The sequence below is a fragment of the Trachemys scripta genome, chromosome 6 (assembly GCF_013100865.1).
Source record: "Trachemys scripta elegans isolate TJP31775 chromosome 6, CAS_Tse_1.0, whole genome shotgun sequence".
Taxonomy (NCBI): domain Eukaryota; kingdom Metazoa; phylum Chordata; order Testudines; family Emydidae; genus Trachemys; species Trachemys scripta.
Window position 1 is genome coordinate 61,287,531 of NC_048303.1, and position 25,834 is coordinate 61,313,364.

At 39.0% G+C, this 25,834-nt stretch overlaps 1 protein-coding gene across 8 annotated transcripts in view; it reads left to right on the plus strand.

Moving 5' to 3' along the window:
- Window positions 1–25,834, plus strand: part of PAM (peptidylglycine alpha-amidating monooxygenase) — a 224,126-nt gene that overhangs the window by 181,664 nt on the left and 16,628 nt on the right. For 5 of the 8 annotated variants that reach the window (XM_034774559.1, XM_034774560.1, XM_034774561.1 and 2 more), the window contains exons 15-21: window positions 3,428–3,736; window positions 15,114–15,243; window positions 20,964–21,080; window positions 21,685–21,757; window positions 22,313–22,520; window positions 23,240–23,440; window positions 25,311–25,429. In XM_034774559.1, coding sequence (XP_034630450.1) covers window positions 3,428–3,736; window positions 15,114–15,243; window positions 20,964–21,080; window positions 21,685–21,757; window positions 22,313–22,520; window positions 23,240–23,440; window positions 25,311–25,429 — 1,157 coding nt within the window. The remainder of the gene's footprint in view (window positions 1–3,427; window positions 3,737–15,113; window positions 15,244–20,963; window positions 21,081–21,684; window positions 21,758–22,312; window positions 22,521–23,239; window positions 23,441–25,310; window positions 25,430–25,834) is intronic. The other 3 variants (XM_034774563.1, XM_034774564.1, XM_034774566.1) reach the window with 1 other exon arrangement.

Here is a 25,834-nt window from a genome sequence, read left to right on the forward strand (position 1 = left end):
AAGTCTGACTGGAATGCAAATTCATTAAAATCTCTCTCATACATAGCCATATTGTTACCTGGGGTTTTCTGAACATAAAGCTCTTGGTAACTTTTACTCTTGGCAAGGCAGTGGCAGGAAATAAATCAATGGGGACATGACTATTCAACTGATAGATGGTTGACACAAGCAGTATAATACAAGAGTGCTCTTACTTAAAGCTACACTGTATTTAGTCTCAAGCACTTACACACATATACAACAGGGTAGTAAAAACATGGCCATCCTCAATTACCAAAGTCTGGAGCGATTTTCGAGTGGTACAGCGACAGACATCCGATGGAATTTCTTCTGCCTGCCATTGGGGACCCTCAGATGTGTCCATGAGGTGATCCAACTAGCCCAAACTTCTCCCTCCTTATTTATTGTGTTAGTATGACAATAACATAACAATAAAAAAAAACCTGGTCAAGTAAACAATTTCAAAGGTTAAGCAAGGAGTTTCCCGAGACCATTAATTAGATAGATGTGTTTTTGTGAAGTCCATATGCTTGAAGGTCCTGACAAACACATCCCAGAGGACAAATATAAGCTTCCTTCCTTGTGCTAAGGCTGCTGCTAAGGCCCACTAAAGGCCTATTGACCGGACTGTTTTTGGCGATAAGCATGATAATCGATATGCCAGCTACTACCGGTAGTGATCGAGACAATTTACTGATCCACCAAGATCTCCCCGTATAATATCACTCCTGTCCTTCTCCCTCCTTCAAAAAACATGTAACCTCTCCGACACAGATTTTTCTACCCAACCCCTTTTTCCCAGGGTTCTTTAATTTTTCTTTCTTAAACAGATGCTTCTTCCCCTTGGACTCTTTGATGTACCTTTTCCCAGCCCTCTTAAATGTGATTCTTGCTTACTTGTAGTATCTCCTTAAACCACATGGCCATGCCTCAAGGATTCTATTTCAGTCATTACTGGATGTTTGCTCTGCTGTTAAGTCTTTCTCTTTCATACTCAGATCCACAGATCCTCATATTGATTTCATGCAGCAGGCCTTCACCCTATTAGTAGCTTTGGAGGTATAAGTAGTCCTGTTAGTCAGTGGCAGGAAGGGGGAGTGTCAAAGTTTCATAAGACCCAGACAGTTCCTGTTCTGTCTCCACTGCGTCTGCCCATTCCCCCAGAGCCTCAATAGGTGCAAGTAGGCTTGCTCCAGGCCAGGGATTCTCAACCTTTTCCTTTCTGAGGCCCCCCCATAACATGCTATAAAAACTGCACGGTACATCTGTGTCAGGGCCGTCAATAGGAGGTAGCAAACAGGGCAATTGCCTGGGACCCCAGGCCACGTGGCTCCATGAAGCTAAGCTGCTCAAGCCAGGGTGGCCGGGCTTGGGGCAGTGGGGCTTCGGCTTTCTGCCCTGGGCCCCAGTGAGTCTAATTCCAGCCTTGCTTGGCAGATCCCCTGAAATCTGCTTGTAGCCCCCCAGGGGACCTCAGACCCCTGATGGAGAACTGCTGCTCCAGGCAATCCCTGCTGAAGAGCAGAAACTAAAATGAAAAGAACACTGCTCAAATGTGATTCAGAATTATTAGGACTGTGCTGACAGGTGGTTGCCTTTTAGTCAGAAATAAAGCCCTCCTTTCTGTTTGCCTAAGATTCCAGTAACTTGAGCCCTTCTTACCTTCACGGAGTACAATATGATGGACAAAAAATAATAGTGTAGCTGCAGTAGCACAGGTAATGGGAGTGCTGGCCCATGCTAACTGCCCCAGGTACAAACCCAAATAGACCCTGTGGAAGAATAAATATATATTGTATGCAAAGCTGATTATTTAAATGTATTTTTAAATGTATGGGGTTGTTGGTTTGTAAATCTGCATTTGGACAAGTTAGTTGAATTTAGCAATAGGCTGCCATTTAGAGTAGGTTCTATGAGGCATACTAGCATAGATGGCATAACAAATTTTGTTCAGGTCTAATTTGCTTTGTTCATTTTGCTGAAATTGGCCCTATTACTTCAGCAATTATTATCTGACAGAAGTTTTCACCTGGGATATTCCTCTTTGAAGACCAGAGATTGGAAGCCTAGTTGAAATCATTGAACCAGTACTGTTTATAAACATGACAGAATCTCTTAGGGTTTTTTTGAAAGACTTAATTTTCCCCATGCCAAGTTAATGATCATGAATTATCAGTGAATGAGTTGAAGCTTAGACAGTTATCATTCTGACTTCCTATTACTTAATATAAAACTTTTTTAAAAATGTATACGGCACTATAAATGTAATTTAAAAATTAAATAATGAATTCCTTAATCATAAGTTATCTCTTCATTAGATATACGTAGAATTAAATGAAAGGACTCATCGCTATATATTTACCACAAATTAAAAGCATAATTTGTTAGTTGAATATCTGTTCCCCTGTGTCTCTAACATACAGACAGAACTGACATTTGCTTAGAGCAACAAAATGTTCAGTTATTGTGTGGGTGACTGCAAGCTGGTGGAGTATATAAAGCTAGTTTGGCTTAGGGCAGCAGAATCCCTAAGGATAGCCCTCATTGTCACCATTTTAAGTCTTTTTACAAGATTAAACATAAATCAGTGTGGTTAAAACTGATTTTTGGCAAAAAAAATCTACATTTTACATGTAGGTTAATTTTCCTTTTTCTGTGTTCTTGGGCCAACATTCTAGAACTTAATAAAGGCATGGTAGGTTATGGGAAAGTCTGCTGATTTGTTATAATACTGTAGGTACAACTGCTTCCTGTTTGCTTAGGGAGTGATTTTTAGGAAGGAGTCTTCTGCAATCTGCAGTAATGGACTGAAGAATGCTACTATATCTAGTTAAAAATTGTCTGTCTGTAAATGTAGCTAGTGAGTCTGCTTTCTGCAGCACGTTACGTTGACATTATTGCAGATTAGGTTTTCTTTTTTGCAGCCTGGGCTTCTTAAGCAATAATACTTTTCAAAAAAAGATATTTTGAAATGTATGCCTATTATCGTTATTGACTTCAGAAATGATAAAATTGACAAGACTATGGAATTCTGATCTTTCTTTTATAACTCTGCAGTACTCTGGCTTCTAAATCCAGCAGAGTGCTCTGTAAATATCCTTTATTGAAATTCTTGTTGAAATCATGGACGCATTCCTTTGTTCCCAAGAACATCTTTAGAGAGCTGATGTGCTCTTTTTTGATCCTGAAATGTCAGGAAAAATTGGACATTATTATGTAAATTAAGGATAATAAAGGGTTGATATCTCTTCATGCCACAGTCTTTCAAATCTATGAAAGACTGAAACCAGTTCCTTCGTGCACTAGCCATACCAATGACTGTATGAATACTTTTATATTATTGTAGTTTGCTAAAACTGTAGAAAACTTTATAATCTATTATAATCTCCCCCCCTCCCTCCTCTTATCTTTTCTCTTTTCTGTACAGGTGATTTCTATTCACTCATTTCCAAGCTGCTAGGAGAAAGGGAAGATGTTGTTCATGTGCATAAGTATAATCCTACCGAAAAGGCAGAATCAGATCTTGTAGCTGAGATTGCTAATGTAGTCCAAAAGAAGGATCTTGGCTGGTTTGATGCCAGAGAGGTTACAAATCACAATGAAAGGGCCAATACTAGTCTCGCCAGAAACAGAATTCACAAATTTCACAGACTAGAATCCACCTTGAGGCCACCAGAGAACAGGCATTTCTCTTTACAACATGATGAGGGAAGCTGGGAAAAAGAACATACTGGAGGTGGGTTAGGGATTCATTTTAAGTAATGTACTGCAAAGTAAGAGCTGTGATTCACATTAGCAAAATCTGAAGGGAATATCAGTTGATGCTTGAAATAATTTCACAAAAAGATCTAATTATGAAATTTGTCTTTTTACATCTCTCATGGTTACATAAATCATAAACTTTTCCCTCCCATTATCAAGAGTGGCTATAGTGTACTGGAAAAATTGAGTTAGAATAATCAGATCCAAATAGTTCACTTTTGGGGCTGTTAAATTGAAACACTGAGGGTTGAACAAATTGTGGTTAATTTGGCATTCTGCTAAATTGAAGTAAACAACTATGGATATAGTAGTGAATTAAAGTGTTTTATTTTTCCCTTTATGCAACTGGCTTCATTGAAATGACTAATGGGCAAGCTTGTTGACTTTTTTCAGCTGACTTGACTTGTCAAACATCAAGATTGTACAAGCTTTATTTCTTGTAGTTCCACTAACTATTTTTCTTTAAATGTAGAAAAGTAGTTGTTGTTATTGAGGAATGGTCCAGAAAGTCAATATTTATTTCTTTATTTCAAATCAGGATTGGCTACTCTAATTAGCAGATTAAAACTCATTCCCTTCAGGTTTCTATGACAGCAAAAACAATAAAAGCATATTTGTTTTACTTGTGTTGTGGTCTCTGTGATATTGATTGTGTTTAGTCTCGCTAATGTGGAAAGGCAGATAATACAGCATGTGAAGAGTATCTGTTATGTATGCATGGCAGCCATTTGTGTGTGAGAGATGTAGCAGCACAGACTGCCTTTATGTTGCAAACAGCCAGCTTGCTGTTTCCAAATACATTTTCCTTACAAACATAAATTATTCATCATCCATTTGATTTTTATTTGCAATTTAAAATATGAGCATGGAATGCCTTCTGCTCACATGCAGTTCAAATATAGTGTAATAATCGCTAAAGACAGGATTTAATATTTAATAGAAGACCAGAGATATGGACTTCTAGTATTAAGTGTTGCTACTTGCTTTTAAATGAAATACAGCCACAGTTATTGGCAAGAGAGGCAGGGAGGAAAGGTTGAGGAATGTTCACTAATACGGCCCTGATTTTCTTCTCCCATATACAAGTGTAAATCAGGAAGAGCACCATTAAAGACTGTGAAGTTCAACTGGTACTAGTGTATGAAAAATCAGGCCATGTGACCAAGAAGCACGTATTTTCCTGCAAAATAAATTCTCTAGGTCCAGAAGGTTAAGAAATATGATTTTGAAAAGAGAAATGTTAGAGTAAGTTCCCTTCCATTTTAATTGATTGAGTGGGTGAATGTCAGTGAACTGAATAAAATGCTGACTTGCTGCACCATTTAGTGTGAGTCCTGATTACAGAAAGAAGTAGCAACTTGTTTTCAGTATTGCTGTGGCATTAATATTTTTGGTTGCAAGTATAGGGTTTGGTTGGTTAGTTCATTTTGGGGTTTTGTTTGGCTGTTTGCTTTTTTGGGAGGGTGGGCGGGGAGGTTACTTTGTACAGTTGACCTGCCTGCAAGTTTTTGAAACAAGAGAAGCAAAATTGAAATGTTTTCTTTAAATATTTTAAAATCAAAGTTTATTTTCCCTTTTAAATCTATACAACACTGTTTATTCACAGAAATTCTGGACTACAAGGAAGTTATCAGCGCCATCTTTTGGCAAAAGAGTGGTTATAATAAAGTGAAAAATCTTTAATCCCACATTTACTCTCTGGAAGGGAAAGTATTTATGCACACTAACATGAAATATTGTGTGGATTCTCAGTAACAGATTTCAATTTGGAAAGAAGCAACTAGATACATTGGATGCAAAATTATTTTAATTCTTTTATTTATGTAGTTTAAAAAAAATAATAATGGTACCATCCTATGCTGTGGCTGCAAATGAAGATACTGCAAAAATAAAACAAAAATCACACTAAACTTTACATGCTTAGTTGCCAGTTCCTGTTGTCAAGTACGTAACTCAGATAAACTTGAAACACTTAAGGTTTCTTAGCACTATATCCACTTTCTCTTAGTTGTATTTGTTTAATAGTATTGATATTTAGTATTAGTTTAACTTCAAGTTTTTAAGTTTTAATTTCAGTAATATTTTACTTCTGCCTTTTTTATATCTATATCTCAATATTTTTCTTACCTGTATTGGTAAATAATCTGTGTGTGTGTGTGTGTGTGTGTGTGTGTGTGTGTGTGAGACACACACATCATTACATTTTTCTTCAACTAATATCGCTATGAGTGCTCCATATCAGGACGTCTGCATACCCCTGTGTGTTTTCTCAGAGATTTTTGTCGGCAGTGTCTGCAGGTCCGTGCCTGCGCCCTAGACACCCTTGTGCTCTGCTACAAGTGAATGAAGGGAGGGGGCAGACACACTGCCACTCCAGTTTCCGTCTCAGCCACCTGCAGCTTGAGACAGAGTGTCACAGTGTACGTTAGGTAGCATGCTGTATAGCTAGTTATCTCAATCTATTTTTTTATTTTCTTTTGTAGTTTCTTTATTTTTTGTTATTTAGCACAATTTGTGCTGGGGGGGGGAGGAGGGGAGAGGTCTTCCCTTCCCTTCCTCATTTACTGGGCCTTTGTTTTTTTTCCTCAGGCCTTGAGCCACAGCCTCAAGCACCAGTTATGCCCAAAACCCCAGGCTTCAAACCCTGCCAGACCTGCCATAGGTCTTCCCCTGCAGCAACAAACATTCAAGCTGCCTCCGAGAGACTCATGTCCTCTCCAGGTTTTAAAAGCAGACCTAAGAAATTAAGGGAGGACAGACTAAAATTCTTGTTGATGGAGTGCTCTCTGAGGCCTGGGGGTCTGATTCACACTCCTTGTTGCTTGGATCTGGTTGCTCAGAGAGTCTCAGCAACCATCTCCGCCACAACAGTAAACAAACAGAACCACCCAGACCTTCAAAGAAGAAAAGACCCCATTCTCCTGGGACAAGAGAAGGGGAAAGTCACCCCCTCAGTGGGTCTCAGGAGACTTCATGTCCCGATATGGGCTCCCATTACCTTTGGACCATGGCACCGGCTAAGACCACCACACCATGCACCAAGAAGAACCAACAACCTAGAGTGGTCTTTGAAACTCAAGGACTCCAAAGCCCAGCTGAAGTAGTCACTGATGCTGTCTTCTGTAGCCAAGCCTGAAGGGCACACCAATTGCACTTTGGTAGCCCTGACTTACTGACTCCGATGCGGTCCCTATCCAAAGTCACCATTACCATTACCAGCGTCACCATTATCCAGAGCCTGAATCACCATTACTGAGGGGTACCAAGAGACTCTCCATAGCCTCCCAGAGTTACTTACCCTCCAATACTACCATCTTCAGTGGTACTCATCCTCTGGTACCAACATGATCACCAGTCCAATGCAAAGTTCTGTAAGGTACAGAGAGGTATTTCCAGCTGGTACTGACACAACATCCTCTGGTAAAGTCTCACTAGCCAACCAACCATTGACCTCCATTACCAGTACAATGACAGGACCTTCTTTGGGCCCCTGTACTGACTTGACCACTGGTACCAGCACCACTTGAACCTTTGATAGATATAGGATGACCTCTCATCCAATTCTGAGGTCTATACAAGATTCCTCCACATTATAGCTTCCCTGTGGAGGAAACTCCCAGCAGGAGATTCACCCAGCAACCTTGGCAAGAACAACTTTGGGGCCCTGCCCTCATTCTTCATGCCCCACCACAGTGGGTTTATTGCAGCCCCTTATGACAACCAGTTTTACAAGGTCCCATCTCATAAGAGGACATATCAGGAGCAACAGCCGCCACACTTGGGTTCTGCTCCCCAGGAGGATCTTACAGCGGAGCAAGACCCAGATGAGAGAGAAGAAACACCACCTTCCCACAGATGATCCTCCTCACCACATGAGACTGGCATGCCTCCCCCACCATCTTATGTTGATGATGTCATGGCCTTTCAAAACTTTATGAAATGAATACTAGTGGCCCTATATATTCCGTTGGAGGGTATACAGGAAACCCAACATTCCCTGTTGTACATCCTTCATACATCTCCTCAAGGTAAAATCACCTTACCCATCAATGATGCTCTCCTGGCCCCAGCACATATGGTGTGGCAAACTCCAGCTGCTATACCACCTGCCTGTAAACAGGCTGACAAAACAATATTACATTCCACCCAAGGGCTTGGAGTATTATTTTCTCCCACCCTACACCCAACGTCCTGGTTGTCGAGGCCATCAACGAAACAAACAAGCAACGGGCTAAAACAACTGAACCTTCTGGGCCTCAAAAACTATTCCTCGGTCTCTTTGCAATTCAGAGTAGCCAATTAACAAGCCCTGATAGCAAAATACGATTTTACAAACTATTCAAAATTTTTAACTTTTATTGAACACCTCCCTCAGTATTAGAGGGAACAATTTCAAACCCTCAGAACAGAAGGCTAGACAATTGCCAAGGTGTTTCTCCAGGCTTCACTCGATGCTGCTGATACTGCTGCATGTTCCATGGCTACAGTAATAGTCACGCCCCAAGCTTTTTGGCTGCAGTCCTCTGGCCTCCCTTGAGAGGTACAAAATACCATTCAGAACCTTCCCTTCAAAGGGCCCAGATTGTTTAGTGATGCCACAGATGGATCCCTTCATTCTCTCAGACTCTTGGGTTACACTATGATCTCTGGGCATCTATACACTTTGCAACAGAGAAAATACAGTAGATTGCAGATGACTCAGCAGTCTCGCCCAGTCCACTGTCAGCCCATAAGGTGGCTGAACTGGCTAGGAAGAAACCCAGGTTCACTAAGAAAGGGCCATCCATCCTCTATCGTGACCACTGAGTCAGTGACTGCCTCAAAACAACCATTTTGTCCCATTGGTTGAGGGTCCCAAACTCTCTCCAGCTCCAGTTTCTATGCTGCACCTATCCCACATCCACCCTTATGGGGATCATCTCTCCCATATTCTACCTTCCTGGGAGCTCTCCACCTGAGACAGGTGGATCCTGGAGATAATTCCACAGGTTACTCCATCCAATTCAGCTTCTTTCTGTGGCCCCACTCTTTCCCTCTTCAGGCATCCTTCTCGCAAGAGTCTCTTGAGGCAGGAGGTGCTTCTCTGGACCCAGGAGATTGGTTTGTCTCCCTCAACTGTCCCAATGCTTATCATATCACTATGCAACCTTCTCACGGAAGTTTCCTTTGTTTTGTGGTAGGCAGATACCACTACCCATATCACATCCTACCCTTCAGCTGCTGCATTGCCCCAAGGGTCTGTACCAGAGTGCTCTCAGCCGCCATGGCCCATTTTCACCAGATATAAATTGTCTTTCCCTAGCTGAATGATTGGCTCCTGAAAGGTCACTCACTTCTCAAGGTATGGGCAGCAACCAGCATGGACCTATTTCTGTTTCACTCTCTGGGCCTCCTGGTCAATGCTGAAAAGTCTCCTTTCACACCCCTCAACTAATAGACTTCATTGTGGCCACTCTGGACCCCATCACCACCAGAGTATACTTGCCCAAGGACAGATTTGCCACAATGTCCAGCCTCATTTCAACAATGCAACAGAACCCACAAACCACAGCAAGCACTTGTCTACAACTCTCGGGCCATATGGCAACCTGTACATTTCTGACACCCTTAGGAAGATTACAGTCTCGGTGTCCTCAAGCCTGGCTGAGAACTATCTGTACCCTCAACAAGCACAATCTATCCAAGCAGGTGTCTGTACGTTGGAGGGTTCTTGATTCTTTAAATTGGTGGAGGCTCCACAAAATGTTTGCATGGAAGTTTTGTTCATGAAGCCTCCTCTGACAAGGATCATCACTACAGATGCCTCCCTGATCTGATGGGGTGCACATGTCCGAAACTTCACAGTTCAGAGCAAATGGACTTCTCAGGAGTCAATCCTCCATATCAACATGTTAGAGCTTGAAGCAGTTTGTTATGCTTGCCAGCACTTGCTACCCTACATCAGGGATCACTCAGTCAGAATGATACTAGACAACCAAGCAGCAAAGTATTATGAATCGACAAGGAGGAGCAAGATCCAAGTCCTTATGTGCCAAATCCATAAAACTATGGAGTTGGTGCATATCGCACAGCATACAGATATCAATGGTTTGTCTGCCAGGACTACAGAACACAGTGGAAGACTACTTCAGCAGGCATTTCCACATCAGCCACAAGTGGGAGCTGTACAACAAGGTATTCTAAGAGGTATGTCTTACCTGGGATCATCCATAGATCCATAGATCTCTTTGCAACTCCATCCAATACGTTTCTGCTCGAGCAGAGGATGCGGCCACAACTCAATAGGAGATGCCCCAGTCATTCTTTGGCCTTGTGTACTGCTATATAAAGGCTTTCATGAAACCTTCAGTCCTCAAGAAAAACAAAAAAAAAATAGTAGCCAAGTGTAGTTCCCAGAGGTGGTTTGCGTGTCTCTGCAACTATCTCTCCACCTTCCCCTGAGCAAATATCCTCACCAGGAGTTGTGATCCATCACTCAACCCAATCTCCTGACATTTCACTTCAAGGCATGGCTACTGAATGGCTTTCTGATATAGAACAGGTCTGTCCCCAGCGGTGCTTAAAAGTAGAAAACCCACAACAAGAAAAAACTTACCTGCAGAAGTGGAAATACTTCCATATTTGGTGCAGCCACCCATCTACATCTCCTCTAGAGTCTTATCTGATACACATTCTCAATTTACCTGCTGAATTTAAAAACCACAGGCTTATCACATTAAGGTTCACCTAGCTGCTATCACAGCTTTTACCCCATCAAAGGGTTTTCAGTCTTCATCTACCCAACCACTAAGAGATTTATCAAAGGCCTGTTCAACCTCTTCCCATTTTATCAAGAAGCCAACTCCACCATGAGACTTCAACTTAGTCCTCAATGCGCTGAGGAAATCCACCTTTTAAGAACTGTCCTCTCCTTATCTTATCCCTTAAGACCTCCTCCTTCATAGCCATCACTTCAGCCAGGAGGGTAGGGGAGCTTGGAGCTTTGACTGACCACTGTATACAGTGTTCTGCTGCAGTAAGATGATGCTACATCCACAACCTTGGTTCTTACCTACAGTTATTTCAGAATTCACCCATCCATGTTTTATCCTAAGCCCCACTCATAGAGAGGAGAAAGGAGCCTAAGAAGAGCTCTCACCTTTTACCTCAACAGGTAGGACTTGATGTAGGCTTTTCATCTCAGTTGCAGAACGAAAGAAAGGACATCTGATTTCCAGCAAAAGGCAGTACAAATGGGTTGCAGAATACACCTTAATCCGTTAAGAAGCCTCAGGCGTTCACTCTCTTCCCTCCAGAGTGACTGTTCATCCACTGGGGCTCAATCTACCTCTGTTACTCTGCAGAAAAACAGGCCTATCTCAGACATCTGGTCTTTGATGCACACATTTTCCCAATACTGCACTCTCTTGCCTGCTTCCAGATCTGATGCAGCTTTCAGTGGTGCTGTTCAATGATCCGTACTGAATCCACCTGCTCAGTGCCCCCCTCCTCTGTATTTGAGATACTACTTGGGAATCTCCTGATGTGGAGCACCCATAGGAACTCTACGCAAAAAAGGAGAAGTCGCTTACCTTGTACATTAACTGGAATTCTAGATGTATCCCTGTGGGTGCACTGTCCTTTCCCACTGCCTCAGAGTCTTTCACTGGACTTTCATGGTTGAGAAGGAACTGTAGTGGTGGTGAGCCCATCCACTCTCTAAATCAGAGCTCAATTTATTTAACTTAACAAAGAGAAGGTTAAGAAGTGACATAATTACAGTCCATAGATATCTACAGGGGGCACAAATATATAATAATGGACTCTTCAGTCTAGCAGAGAAGGTATAACATGTTTCAGTGGTTGGAAGTTGAAGCTAGACAAATTCAGACAGGAAATAAGGCTTAAACTTCTTAGAGTGATAGTAGTTAACCATTGGAACAATTTACCAAGGGGTTGTTGTGGATTCTACATCACTGACCATTTTTAAATGCAATTAATTATTTTTTCTAAAAGATGAGCTATCATTATTTTGGGAAAATTTTATGTCCTGTGTTATATGGGAGGTCAGACTAGGTGACCAGTATGATCATTTTCAGCCTTGGAATCTATGAATCTCTCTGCATTATCTAAAACTGCATCTATCTTGTTGTGTCATGGATAGAGATATGGTGGTTGATATAGCTGGGTCCTGAACCATCCATGGCTTTGAAGATTATACCTAGGACCCTGAACTGGTAAAACAAGTAGATTTGGAGCTGAGCTAATGGAGTCTGCAGAGTACAGGGTGATGTGCTCACAATGGCTTTACACCACTGAGAAGCTGGCTACCATGTTCTGTGCAAGCCAGAGAAGTTGTATTGTTTCCAACATTGGTCTTGGATACAATGAATTGCTATCTGCAAGTGAAGAATACCTCGATCACTCTGACTTGGATCCTCCTCTGAGATGAATTAAAGTGTCGCCTAGCAAATGGAAGGTGGAAGACAAAACCAGGCTCCAAGATATTTGTCCTTGACTCTTAAATTGTTGATTCTTGCAAATATGATCAAAGTTATTATCTTAGTTCCATGTCAAAAACTGTGCTGAATGAGAGATCTATGTAATTTTAATCCCTATATAACATATTTGTTCTTTCTTGTTTCTCCACACTCAAGTTGTAAAAGTCTCTCATCCCATCTACTCAGACCTTTCAACAGTGGCTTATCACTTGTGCTTATGCAGAGAGAGACATAGAGGTGAACACATCAACTTAAACCCAGTTATAACATGATTTGGCTCTGTCCACACAGGCTGGCCAAACTGTTATAATCTAGTTCAGTAATCTTATGTGTAGTTACTTATTTCCATACTATTTTCATTTTCCTCTGCTATGCTAAACTTCTTTTGATTTTGATTACGTGAAAGTGCACCAAAAGAACAAGTTTTGGGGGAAAAGAAATGGAATCAAGATGTGACTATGACTGAGAAATAGATTTTTGCTGAGAGTGCAGGAGACAGGTATGGGTGGGGCCTTCTTCACCTTGAGCTCCCTCAGGCTCAATTTAATGACACTACCAGTGGAAAAAAGTGTGAGAAGGAAAAGAAGAGCTAAGGGGACACCTCACTCTACCCTGCAAAAGAAAAAAAAAGGGGGGGGAAGAGTTTTATGTTTCATTTTTTATTTTCCTTCCTCATTCTGCTGTTCTCAGTGGCCTAATCTGCAGAACAGGGTTCTGGTTTCAGCTGCCCGAGGGGAAACTATACCATGCAGAAAATAAGAGAGGAAAATTAACTCAAGCCCTTTGGGGAAAGAGGAGCCTCCCCTGTCATCTCCCTTTGCCCTCCCCTTCTCCCTATAGAAAATATTTTTAATCAAGAAAAACTCCTACATGAAAAAATGAGTGGCAATTCTCTGTTTGTCCATGCGTAGAGAAACTTTTCCAGCACATCATGAAGTGTTGCTTTGTGGATGTTTGCCGTTAAGGTATTCTTTTTAATATAATGCTGCCTCATTAAACTTTTTACCATTTTCCTGTATTGCCATAGAGGAAAAAATCCAGCTGTAATATTTTGTAATGGGGTGATCTTTCCCTTCAAAATTACGCAAGAAGGAACTGATCAAATGACTTTAGAGCTTATATTTAAAAGTGGGTATTTACAATAACATATTTTGATTTAATATCTGCGCTACTGCAAATAAAATTAAATGTAAACTATGGCAAACCATTGCCCTGTGGATCTGTTCTTGTATGTTCTAATGGTTCTTCTTTTTCAGAAGCCATGCAATAGATATTGTTTCACAGATCTGATTGTTTCGTTTTACAAGTGACTTACTTTTTCCTTTCATAAAAATAGAAAGACTTGAATTTTAAAAACATACTCCTCTAGAGAAGCAGATGTCATACAGAAATACAATTTACTTTCATATTGCAAATATTGTTTGGTGTTCAGTATTGTTTATTTGTCTACAGACACACAGATATCGTGCAATAGGAAAATAAATTGTATTTCTGTATGACATCTGCTTCTCTAGAGGAATATGTTTTTAAAATTCAAGTCTTACTTTTTCCCTCTCATAAAAATAGAAAGTCACTTGTAAAACGAGACAATCACATCTGTGAAACAATATCTATTGCATGACTTCTGAAAAAGATGGCATGGACAATATAAGACCCAAATGATGGTTTAATGCTAGATCTTGGGACATAAGGATTTCAGAGGCGAGTCTAAATTATTTTAGATTCACTTAATTTCATTGCTTGAAGAACAAGGTGGAACAGCCCTCTCAAAAAAAGTCTTCAGTACTGAAATCATTTTGTTACTGCAGAAAATTTGAGATAAAAACAAAAAACAAAAACAAAAAATAAAAAATTAAACCACAAACAAAATTGGCCAAAGCCAGTATTTTTTTAATTTTCCTAGTTTCATATTTCTTTTTCTCTTTTGGTACAAACAAGGAGACTGACTCAAATTAGTAGAATGGCTCTCTTGTTATATTACTATGCTTTTGCTATATAGTGTCAAAATCAGATCTGGGTTATATAAAAATTTCCAGATATTTATGTCCTCAGAAGTAAAGTGGGTCATGAGATAAATGAGGACAGATATTCCCTTCTTCCCTATCCCACCCCACCTTTTTTTAGGTCTTTTCAGATACTTCATAATAATATCTAGCTCTTTTTGTCAATAAATTACTTGGGACTACGTAATATGTGATCTCAGGCTATGCAGACTATACATAGTAAAGGAGGTGATTGACTCCCAAAAGCACATAAGTAAATCCTGAAAGGTACTGCTAGTTTGTTTGGGCCACGTCATTGTTTTTCTTTTGTGCTGCTTTCTTCTTCCCTCCCTGTGTTTTTTATAGAACATTTTTGTTTTGAAAAACATATAGGCTTGCCCTGCTTGCTCTCAGTCGCCCACTTTTGATACCATTCTAATTAAAATTAAACTGGAAAACATTAAAAGTATTTTCGAAAAATGCCAAACTAATGTGTTGTTAATAGAATTATCTCTAAACTATATATGCTGATTATTCGAGATAGCAATTTTTTATATATTTTATTCATTCTTTCAGTGTACTAGGAACATATACAATTGATAATAAAACAATATTCTGTATATATATATAATATGCTATTAAGATGAAGAAGAGAATAAAATCAAAGGCGGGTTCTCAATTTTTCTGTCATTTTTCATAGCTCAGGATGCTACTGCTTGTGCATGATATATATTTATCATAAGAAAGTTACTGCTTGGAATTAAATGGCAATACATTTAATAGAAATATTGCATGTGAGGAAATGTGCATGTCCTTCTATCATAAATCAGTGGATTTTCTACCAGTTTCATATTTTCACATAAATATGCTGCATGAATTTCTTTTTTAGATTTCCACATAGAAGAGGCTGTGGACTGGCCTGGAGTAAACCTCAAACTAGGCCAGGTTTCTGGGTTGGCCCTGGACCCTAAAAATAACCTGGTTATTTTCCACAGGGGTGATCATGTGTGGGATAGAAAGTAAGTGGATGTTCTATCAAGTAGTATGTTTAAATAGTTGACTATGCTGTTTGTTCAACATGTTTTCTTTAGAAAGGGAATAGACATAGAATGTTCCTGGTTACAATAGTTAAATATGGGGAGAGTGAATGGTTAGATGGCATAGCTTTGAGTCTCCAGAGTTACTAGAACTTTAGAACAGTAAGAGAAGGCTAGTGTGTCACGTAGTGCTTCCCCAAAACAAATTTGATCCACTAATTTGACAAAACTTCAATGTTTTTGTGTTCCCATAAAACTTCTGACTCTGAAAATTGCTATTTTTCCACTGCTTGGGGTTTAAGGGAGAAATAAAATGAGATCCCAAAAGTAAGAGCAACTTATTTGTAGCAAAATATCTGAGAAATTAAAAAAAATAAAAAGTAAACCACTATTTTGGTATTACATACCATAAAGTTAGTTCCTCCTGCTATCCTGTAACAAGTAGTCAATACCAGGGCCGCTGGGGGGGGGAAGGCAAGAGGGGCAATTTGTCCCGAGCCCCGCAGGGGCCCTGCGAACCCTGGCCTAGCAGCGGTCTGGGTCTTCGGCGGCAGGTACTTCAGTGCTACCGAAGACATGGAACGACTGAAGGCCCCCCCCCCCCCCCGCCAAAATGCCACCAAAGACCCAGACCGCCACCAGGTGAGTACAAGCGCCGCAGCTCCCCCGCTTTGCCCCAGACCCCCTGAATCCTCTGGGCGGGCCTGGTCAATATGCTGGATGGAATTTTCCAAAGTGTCTGAGTGACTGACTTCAGTAGGACTGGTGCTGATGAGTTACTTAAGCACTTTTGAAAATCCCACCCACTGTCTTTCAAGCCAAATTCTACCCCTGAATAAGCAATCGTGACATGGGGCTGATGTTGAAATCAATTTAAGTGTGCAGCTGAGAACAGAATTTAGCCTGTAAAAGTATGTATTTTACAGTTGATAGCACTGATAATAGTGCACAAACAAGGTAAACAAAATGCAGTCATGGTGGCTGGTGTCTCTTAGAAATATTAGGAGGCAGCAATCAGTTTGCTGCATTGAAAAAGACTAATTTGTTATGAAAAGTAGTTTTATTCAGACTTCTAAGGAGGTTTCACTGATAATTAAGGTTAAGATTTTGTCACCGTTATTTTTAGTAAAAGTCATGGACAGGCCGGGGGCAATAAACAAAAATTCACAAAAGCCTGCGACCTGTCCGTGATTTTACTAAGAACTGGGGGGGGAGGAACTGAAGTCCAAGCTCTGCCACCCAGTTAGGGGGGCTCCAGCCTCTGCCGCATCTGTAGTGGCTGAAACTTCCAGCCTCAGCTGTGGGGGGCTGACAGCCTCCGATGTAGCCACAAGGGCTGATGTCTTCATTGCAGTAATGGGGGCTGAAGAAGTAGTCATGGAGGTTAGTTAAAGTCAGGGAATCCGTGACCTCCGTGACTAAATCATATCCGTAATGATAATGAAGAAGTAAATGGTGTTTGTGTATATGGCTGCTCTGTCTTGTTTCAGAAAATATATTAATATATTTTGTTGTTTGAAGGGATATGTAACTATCTCTTTTTTGTATTTATATATTAAAATTGTATGGATAAATTCTAAAACATTCAGGAAGAAGAAAGAAACACAGCATCTCTACTAAACATGGCTTACTGTATCTTATGAGTAACCTGTTCTACATATACATAAACATGACACTTAGGAGTATGTTTGTTTCAACCTTTGTGGTGAAATTTAGTTTTATCATAATTAGTAGTCTCTCTAAAAGGTTGTACTTTTTGATAGATTATTTTACAGCCTTCTTTGGTTGAGAAAGCTGTCTCTTATCCCTGTAATGAAAACAGTACATTTGATTATAGCTTTTAGCCAATAGACTACTATGATGGATAAGATATAAATCTTTTAAGTCTCTCGTGCAGTATATCAAAGTGATCTTTCTATCTGAAGTTTATATAAACATGGACTATGTGATTTGAAAGGGTGACACATACATAGATTGTGTTATTCAGGCTTCAACTGAGAGCTTGTATTGAAGTGATTCTTTTCATCTCCCTTCCCACACACGCACATAAATGCTGTTTTTTGTGTCATTGAAGAAAAAGTTGAATCAAAAACATTTCAAAATAATTGGCAGTTATTGTTACTGTGTGACTCCTATCATCATTTGTCACTTCTGAAATTTGTGTTCTGAGAGTTTGGCAATTGTGATATATACACTCCGAGTCCAGAACACACAACTGGAAACTGAGCCTACCAATGATGATCATGAGTGTCTGGTATATGTATGGACCGGTTTTAAAATTCCCATTCAGCTTTTGAAGACATGTTTCTGTCAGAAAATAATTTCTGCCCCATGTAGCGTATTCATTATATTGGATGCTGCCCATTCTAAGTGTGGTCAGCCTTAACAATGGAGATGGAAGAGGGAACTGGGAAGGAAACATGCAGTTAGATGTGCCTGGTGGAGGAAACATGGAGAAGAAACAAAGCAGGAAAACACACACAATTCAATATCAGTCTTAACTAAGTTAATGTTTATGATTGGCTGCCAATATGCAAAGCCATTAATTGAATATAATAACCTTCGTCAAATCATAAATTTGATGAATTCCTGGCCTTGGGGTTCAATCCATGTTCACTGATCGAGTGCTTCACCAGCATACTATATAGAAAGAAGCAAACACAAATTTGCAGTGCTTTAGCACTGCACAAATGGTTTCAATGTATTATTAATATGTGCTATAAAAAGTAGGCTCCTAAGACTGCAAAATGCAGCTGAGTGAAAGGTCTGTATGGCTTATAATGCAAACTCAGTCTGCTTTAGAACACTAAACTAGGCAGTTTAATATTGTTGTACAATGCTAACCCCTATAATCCAGGGTTAGTTTATAAATTGCTCTGTTCCTTCAGTGAATCTGAGGTGATTTTACATTTTTTCTTAATGAATCAAATACCCTGTCTGTGCAATCACTACAAAACAGCTTTTTCTGTTTTATAAAGCATGTGCTATTCAAAGTGAAAAGATTAGAACTGTTTAGTCAGTTATGTAACTGATCAAGTGAGTGTCTACAGTTTTATGATGAAAAAGGCAGTCTGGTTCTGTGATTTATAAAATATGTAATACAGGATTTAAATCAGATTTTTCAACTGTAAGTCTGCTGTGGTCTGAATGCCTCTCAAAGCTGCATTCCTAATTAGCAAAGGCTAGAAATATGAAGTTAAAATGCTGTGCCAAGTGTTACAACTAATCAGAGAGTGACGTCTGGAGCTATGCTTTCTAGGGCAGTGGAAATCAGGTGTTCTGCAAAGGTGGCTTGTCTGCTTTCTGATGGAATAGATGCCTGATTCATCATAGTATTAGGGCTTGTCTGTATGAACATTAGTTTGTAGCAAGCTGAGATGTAATGCTATCCTACACTAATTATCTGTGTGGACTCTGTTACCATCATTAAAAGTTCCCTAGGCGCTTTGAACTATTCCTGTTTCAAAGAAGGGGTAGATCAAAATGCACTACAGAACTTGTAATGCATGGCAGCAGGATCTACCCAGGTATTCAGTGCACAACAGACTACTGTGGGAGTAGCTGTACACGCCAGTTTACCACAAACTAAGTGTTTGTAGAGACAAGCCCTTTGCGCTTTCCAATAGTGGATATTTTTAATCAGCATTATCAGCAACATCGCTAGCAAAGGAGGTGGGGTTGTAATTATGGAAATACGTGAAGGGTGGAATTAGAGCCACCAGCATAACATGGAGGACTCTAGATGTCCTCTGATCCTAGATCAGCATGCTTGCCAGCAAAATCAGTCTATTGAGAGTAAACAAAGAGTTTACTAGCATGATATTAAATATCATGCCTCATGGGTTTGATTTTAGTCCTAGTATTAATCAGCATGATCCATATTTCTGTTTCCTCCCTCCCTCCCCCCCAATAATTTAAACAGAAGAAAGTCAAACCTCGGTGGTTCCATGATCACATAATATATTAGGCCTGAGCTTTTTTTAGGGACAGCAAAGTCCATTTGTCAGATGCAGGAGCTAACAACAGGCTCCATAGCTTTAACAAATGGATTAGGCAGGAAATAGCTACCAGGCAGTGTGGATGGGGGTGTAGGCTCAGGCAGATGTACCCTGAGTTATTGATTGTATGGTGGGAGTCCTGAATATTGCATTGGACCCGGTTAAATCCCTGGTGAGAGAGAATAGGAGACAGGACACATAATGCCCCTCCCAGTGTTAAATAAAGTTGCAGCCTGCTGCTTAAATCCATCCCATGTATCTGTCATTCATTTGCCTGTGTCTTGATCAATGACTGAATAGTAATTACCCTGCATCCATACACAGGGTTTTAGCTCCTAAGTTTAGAATGAAAGAAAAGAGGAATGTTCTAGAAACTGCTACCCTGTGCATCATTGTTCATAAGAAAAGGAAGGGATTTATTGGTACCTTTCAGAAAATAAAACCGAGATGATGATATAACAAGTAGTGTCAGGTCATAGCATGATGTACATTTTAATATAACCCTAAAGATTTTCTAATTGTGGTTTGTGCATAAACTTAATAAACAAATCAACCAACTAATCAATGGATGTGAGACAGATCTGAGTAGTCTATCACTTTCCCAAATAGAAAACTGTGGACAGATAACTTCCCCATAACATTAAATATTTATACTGCTCATGCTGTAATGTATAGAGTATTAATAGTTTTATTCACAGCCATGTCTGAAGCTTTGTAAAGTACCTTCCTTTTTACCAAAATGTATTGATCACAATTGGATTGAACTCAGTAGGGACTAAGAAACTGCTTTAAAAAAAAAAAGTAGTAGTAATTCAAGTATGTTCAAACATTTTAGTCAAAAATTAAATTATATTTTTTACACCTAATTAGATTAAAATTTTGATTCGAAGAATTCCACTTATATACACATACCATTAGTGCTTAGCTTCCTTGAATGTGAAGCACTTATTGAAATCAATTTATGGACAGAGATACATACACTAATACTTCCTTCTTGGTTAAACATGTGGAAATTTGACCTTGTGGCTCATACTATGCCTTCTGTCAATATAAGAAATCTTAGCTCCCTAAATTTTGGGTTAAAAGTTGAGATGGCAGAACTAAATCTTGCTTGTTCTTGAATTTACTTGTTGTACACTTATAGTTGTTTTGGGGGTGCAGTTGTAGGAAAGGGGACATGTACATAGTATGACATGCTTTTCTACCAAACATTTTCTGCAAAGTAGAAAAAGAAAGTAGAAAGTAGGTGTTATTGTAATAAACACCGGCGAGAATATTAAAGTGCATAGGAAATTTACATAAATTAACATAGTTTAACAATTCAGGTTTAAGACTTTCTTGGCAACTATCTTCATGAGTACTCCGAGAGGCATGAAACAACAAAAATTCTCTCATTACAAAAAAAAAAAAAAAGTGAAGTTGAAATTCACTTTTTTAACAATGATTGAAAATACAGGATTGTCTTTGTTGTATCTGCTCATGTTGATTACACACATTCACTGTCACTGGGCATGACATCCGTGAGAAGAGCTGCCATCCAAAAGGCTTCAGTGATAATACAGAAGTATAAGAAGATACACAAAAACCTACAAAATTTAGGTGTTTTCCCTTATTAGTCTACAAAGTTCTGCTATAAGTCATGTATCTTTCTTGTGAACTGAAACGTCTAACATATTCACTTTGTATTTCAATATATCTTTATAGCTCATTTGACAGTAGCTTTGTTTATCAGCAAAGAGGACTTGGACCAATTGAACAGAACACAATTCTTGTAATAGACCCAAGTAATGCAGAAGTTCTTGATTCCACAGGCAAAAATCTGTAAGTTGTATTTACTTTTATTAATAAAACTTTTATATTTTTGTATACTACATTTCATCCTGAAGAATTTAATCCATATGTCACATTTCATCTCTTTCACATCTGGGTTCATTTATAACAAAATTAAAAAATCAACCAGTATTGCCAACAGCGGACAACGAATGAAAACCAACTTTGCCATTGCCTCCCTCCACTCCCTAACAATCAATACTCTTCATCTACTGACCCAAATTAACAAAAATTTGTATGGAGAAAACATGTCTGGCACAGCATCGTAAAGGCTGCCCTTGTTGGCAAAAGAGATTGAATGTGAGGACCAGCGCTAAGGGCCCTTTACCAAGAAAGTCCAGCTGCCCATGACTTCAACCTTGTATGCTGACAACAAGAGCATTCCAGCTGTCTGCAGCAATGGGGCATAGAAGTATCTTAGGATCTTAGATAGTAGTAGTGGCACAGGGCTTTGTAGACGATGAGCAAAATCTTGAATTGCTCTTGGGAAAAAATTAGATATTAACATAGATAATAGACTGGTCATGGATTATAACAGTATCTGCCACATTACTTTCTTTTTTTAAACGCAGTTCTTTTAAATTTATGTTTGCAGATTTTATTTACCACATGGCTTGAGTATAGATAAAGATGGTAACTACTGGGTCACTGATGTAGCTCTCCATCAGGTATGTGTAATGTTTTTCTAGAAGTACTGATTGTGATCTCATTACTTTTATTTTGTTAAAGGCTTGATAAAATTATTACGTTGTGGCTGTTAAGATATACACTAAAGGCTTGTCCATATGGGGAAATTCACTGGAGTAGCTGTAGCGGAATAAATTATTCCAGAATAATGTCTTGTATGGAAACTCTGTTGTGGAATAAAAGTGACTTAATTCTAAAATAATTACTTTGCTATAGCAGAATAACTTATGCTGGTTAATTTACCTATATAGACAAACATTCAGTGCTCAGCTACTTCATTGGCTGAAATTGCTGATGATTTATATTTTATGTAGATTTTTTCCAGAAGCAACACCATTACATTCTTGATGATGGATTTATTCATTGGAGCGATATGTATATAAAAAGCCTAATAAAATAAATTTGCATGTAAAAATGTTCTTTCTATAGAGCAGATTTATATACTTTCCCTAAACAATCACGATTATACTGGACTAGCTATCATGCATCTTTTTCTATAACTTGAAATCTCTTATGTTTTCCATTAACTACAAAAGGTGTTCAAATTGGGAGTACATGATAAAGAACCTTTATTGATCCTGGGAAGGTCTTTGCAACCAGGCAGTGACAAAAATCACTTCTGTCAACCAACCGATGTGGCCGTGGATCCAGTCACAGGCAACATTTATGTGTCTGATGGCTACTGTAACAGCCGAATTGTTGTGTTCTCTCCAAACGGAATGTTCATCATGCAGTGGGGGGAAGGTACTGATTAAAGCTCTTGATGTTTAACTAGCTACTGAGACTGCTGTGGTCATGAACTATTACATGTAGCATATGTACGATTGTTTACTGTGATTATTTAGTACTTATTTCTGTTACAGTAATGCTCACAGGCACTGATTGGATATCAGGGCCTTATAATCTTTTGAATACCATCATACATAGTTCTATACACTGATATGTAGATTTTTTTTAAACACACTTTCTTTTAAAAAGCAGAAAGAAAAGACTGTGTGTACACTTCCAGAACAACTATGCACATGAATTTACTTGATTATCAATAAAATGCCCCTATTTTCTTAAACATATTTTTTAAAATATTGCTTGAATAAGAACTTAAAATTCTGAGGTGTGGTAACTTCTAGTTAAGCTTTGACATAGTCCTTTCAATTCTTGTAAATAATTAAATTCCTGTTTAACTCAAGAAATTATATATTAAACTTTTTTCTTTGCCAAGCATTTATGGTGAAGTAAGTAACTTCAGTACAAACATATATGCCTGATTTTTTCCCCTTCATTTATAGTGGTTTAAATTGAAAGTAACTCCATTTACTTTTAGTGTTAAAATTTTGGTGAAAACGAGAATGAGAATCACGTGTATACTTTTTCCCACAGTTGTATTGCAAAATTTAGAATAACACTATTTCTAGACAAAGATGATTATTTCAGATTGTGAATGTATCGGATATTTTCTTTTGCAGAGTCTTCAGTAGGCGAAGCCAAACCTGGCCAGTTCCGAATCCCTCACAGCTTAACACTGGTACCTGAGTTTGGTCAGCTGTGTGTAGCAGACAGGGAAAATGGACGAATTCAGTGTTTTAGGTCAGAAACAGGAGAATTCACAAGAGAAATCAAACACAAATTGTTTGGAAGAGAATTATTTGCAGTTTCATATATTCCAGGTAATGGCTTTTTTCATGTTTTTCACATTTAATATATGCTTAATCACTTCGATATCACAACACACAATATTATTTCATTGAGAGACTATCACATATCTTAGGCCAAAAATGTGTTCTGTTTCAAAATTATCATGTAGATTTTTGCAACTGTGTAATTTTGGAAAAAAGCTTCCTTTCCATTCCTGAGAAATTATGAAGAAATTAGCCTCCTTAAATGTAATGCCAACAAATAGACAATATTGTTTGCACTTTTTACCTTTGTGGTTGCACAGTCAAATAACAAGCTCCATTAGAGAAACAGCAAAAAATATTTCCGAACAGCAGGAAAAGAAATTGTCAAATTTCTTAGAGAACAATAATAAAAATCAGAGAATAAAAAACTATTTCATTATGATGTTGCTGTTTTTAAATACCAAAACTTAAAAAAAAAAAAAAACAACTCCAGTTTGATGTCTTATGTACCGCCTACATTCTGAGGCTTGGAAACTCAAAGTAAACAGTAGACATTAGTACTTTCTAAGGTTTTTGAACAGTTCCATATTCTATATCAGGTTTGAAATCTGTATTCATCACTTTATTTGTGCTGTAATTATGGGCATGTGTTGCTTCTTTTGCATGAGGAAAGAGAGGTTTTTCTGGGAATGAAAGGAGAGAAATGGGAGGGTTAAAGAAGATGACCATGATTAGAGCAAAATAACCAGAGAAGGAAGTAGAAAAGAGAAAACAGGAAGAAAAATAAAAAGGTGGGGGAAACAGGAGAAAGAATAAACCAAAAGGGGGAGAGAATCCACCATGCTTAAAACAGCACTTTTTGTCATTCATTAACAGGAAGTACTGCTTCCTGAAGAGCCAGTACAGAGATTTGGAAGTGTAAAAGCTCTAGAAAAGTGCTGAAGCAACCAACCTGATCATATGTGTGTTTTTGTTTGTCTTGGACACAACTGGAAGCAAGGATGCCAAGTGGCATGGTGGCTTGAGAGGATCTTTTGTGCTCTCACATGAGCACACAGGAACCAATCTACCATCACAGCACCCTTCGAAGTAGCCAATTAGCCATTATGGTAGACGGACACCCCATCTCTCACCATTCTCACACACATACACCCTGACTCTGAACAGGGTGCCAGCTGGTGTCTTTTACTCTGACAGTCCAGACCAAACCAGCCCATTGCTGGGACAAAAGTTGCTGAGGGAGAGGTCTAGGTTGGATAATAGGAAAAACTATTTCACTAGAAGGGTGGTGAAGCACTGGAATGGGTTACCTAGGGAAGTGGTGGAATCTCCATCTTTAGAGGTTTTTAAGGCCCATCTTGACAAAGCCCTGGCTGGGATGATTTAGTTGGGGTTGGTCCTGCTTTGAGCAGGGGGTTGGACTAGATGACCTCCTGAGACCTTTTCCAACCCTAATCTTCTATGATTCTATGAAAATAGCGTGTTTTGTTTTGTTTGTTTTAAATTAAGCTTAAAAGGCAAAAAAGGGTAAAGAAGGAAGATTTGATTCTTTTGACCCTTAAATGCTTACAGATGACATCTTTTCAGGGAAGAGCTCCAGCTCATTTCTGCTAGATTTCAAACTTCCAGGGAATTGGTATGCTTCTTTTTTATTTCTTTTTCCCTTCCTCTATTCATTCTGAATCTGGTGATGTGCAGGTAACTACCTAGCAGGACTTTCCTGTTCCATTCTATTGGTTTACACAGCTTCCAACCTTCCCTAATTCAATTTAAATAAATGTTTCATTGTGTCTGGAGCTCTTGTTCTTCTATAGTTGCTTCTGATTCTGTCTCTTTGGGCAACTTTTTCATCTATGCTATTTTTAAATAGAAGAAAATAATCTGTAAGTCACTAATGAATGAATGTTTGTTGTTGCAGGTGGTCTGCTCTTTGCAGTTAATGGAATGCCGTATCCTGGAGACATAGAACCAGTGCAAGGATTTATGATGAATTTTTCCACTGGAGAAATAATGGACACTTTCATTCCCGTTAGAAAGGTACTGTATTTCACAGTGTTCTTGATGGACTTAGCACATGGGTACACTGATGTCTAACTCCCTCACACTTCATACAAGCTTTTAAGTTTAGCAGGATGATTCCAGGGTCTGAGGTTGCTGTATTATATTGTACTGTATTGTAATTTTTCTTCAGATACTCTAAGGCATCCTTTGCACACTGTTGATCAGGTGAAACCCCAGAACAATACAAGTTTCAATACAGCAGCTGTCCAAGGTTCGGTAGATACTATGCACTTGACATTTTAAATTGCCATGTGGATATTGCCAGTCAGAGCCGAGAATGAGTGACTTAACCAAACTGAGCTGCGCCTTTCAAGTTAGTTTAAGGAAAGGGTAGAGATTCAGAGTTTTTCTTATTTTTTATACAGTAATAATATACTAATA